The sequence below is a fragment of the Pundamilia nyererei genome, unplaced genomic scaffold (genome assembly GCF_000239375.1).
Source record: "Pundamilia nyererei isolate P.nyererei 1_Seehausen unplaced genomic scaffold, PunNye1.0 scaffold00013, whole genome shotgun sequence".
In the NCBI taxonomy this organism is placed as follows: Eukaryota; Metazoa; Chordata; class Actinopteri; order Cichliformes; family Cichlidae; genus Pundamilia; species Pundamilia nyererei.
The window spans coordinates 3,566,359-3,567,499 of record NW_005187414.1 but is presented as its reverse complement, the minus strand read 5'-3'; the positions used below and the strand labels follow the sequence as shown (position 1 = coordinate 3,567,499).

The window sequence follows — 1,141 nt, the reverse complement described above, 5'->3', positions numbered from 1 at the left end:
AATATAAAAATTCATCACGATTTTCCGCACACAAAAATAAGTAAGTAAAAAGTAAGTAACATTTATTTATATAGCGCTTTTCACAGATAAAAATCACAAAGTGCTTTACAACACAAGAAATGGAAATATAAAACAATGTAACAGTAAATAAAACAACAATGTAAAACAATAAAAACAACCTAAGAAGAAATTAATCAAATGCTTTTCTAAATAAAAATGTCTTCAGCTGTTTTTTATAAGAATCAACGTGCAGCGCAGAGACAGTGGAAGACACAACCGTGATGCCGCTGCCTGATTGGCCCGATCACCACGAGTTTTAAAACGAGTGCGTGGTACCACCAGCCGTCTCTGGTCTAATGAACTTAAAGCTCGAGAAGATGAATTCGGTTTCAGCAGGTCAGATAAATATTGGGGAGCTTGACCATGCAGGGCCCTAAAGGTTAGAACTACGATTTTAAGATGAAACCTAAAACTTACAGGCAACCAGTGAAATGAGGCTAAAACTGGAGTAATATGAGATCTTCTCTTGGTGCCTGTTAAGAGACGTTCTGCAGCATTGTGCACAGTCTGAAGACGATTTAAGGCTGATTTGTTAAAACAAGTAAAAAGACCGTTACAGTAGTCTGAATGGGAAGAAATAAAAGCATGAATAATAATCTCAAGTTCAGGCTTTGACACCATTTAGTCTGAGTTTTGAAATATTCCTTAAATGATAAAAACAAAAGTACCCAAACCTGTATAAGTAGTATAAACAACAGCATGATTATGGATGGATTAAAACTTATAAGTGCCATGTTTATATCACATTGCCTCCTTTTCTTTAGGTGAGGGAGAGCCGTGACCCTGAGAAAGCCAAGACGTGTCTGGCTGCCATTGAGGAGTGTGCCCGAACCAGGGAGGGCAACCTTTTAGCTCTGGCTGTGGAGGCATCAAGAGCCAGGTCAGAACTGACTCAGAAAAGCTCTTTTGATCAGTCTTATGTCTGCGTGAACGCTGCTTCAAAACCTCAGTCAGGCTGCAGTTTTATTCTGGTCTGTTGTTCCTTTGTTAATCAGTGTAAATCGTTTCCTAATCAGTGCCTTCAAATGAGCAGAGTGACCTTTTCCAGCACTAGAAGGGCGATCGTGGCTCAAGAGTTGGG

The 1,141-nt window shown here is 39.4% G+C and overlaps 1 protein-coding gene across 1 annotated transcript in view; it reads left to right on the top strand.

The window, feature by feature from the left end:
* Positions 1–1,141, top strand: part of mmut (methylmalonyl CoA mutase) — a 21,870-nt gene that overhangs the window by 15,589 nt on the left and 5,140 nt on the right. Inside the window, exon 8 of the mRNA XM_005725068.1 lies at positions 825–940. Within this exon, the coding sequence (XP_005725125.1) occupies positions 825–940 (116 nt within the window). The remainder of the gene's footprint in view (positions 1–824; positions 941–1,141) is intronic.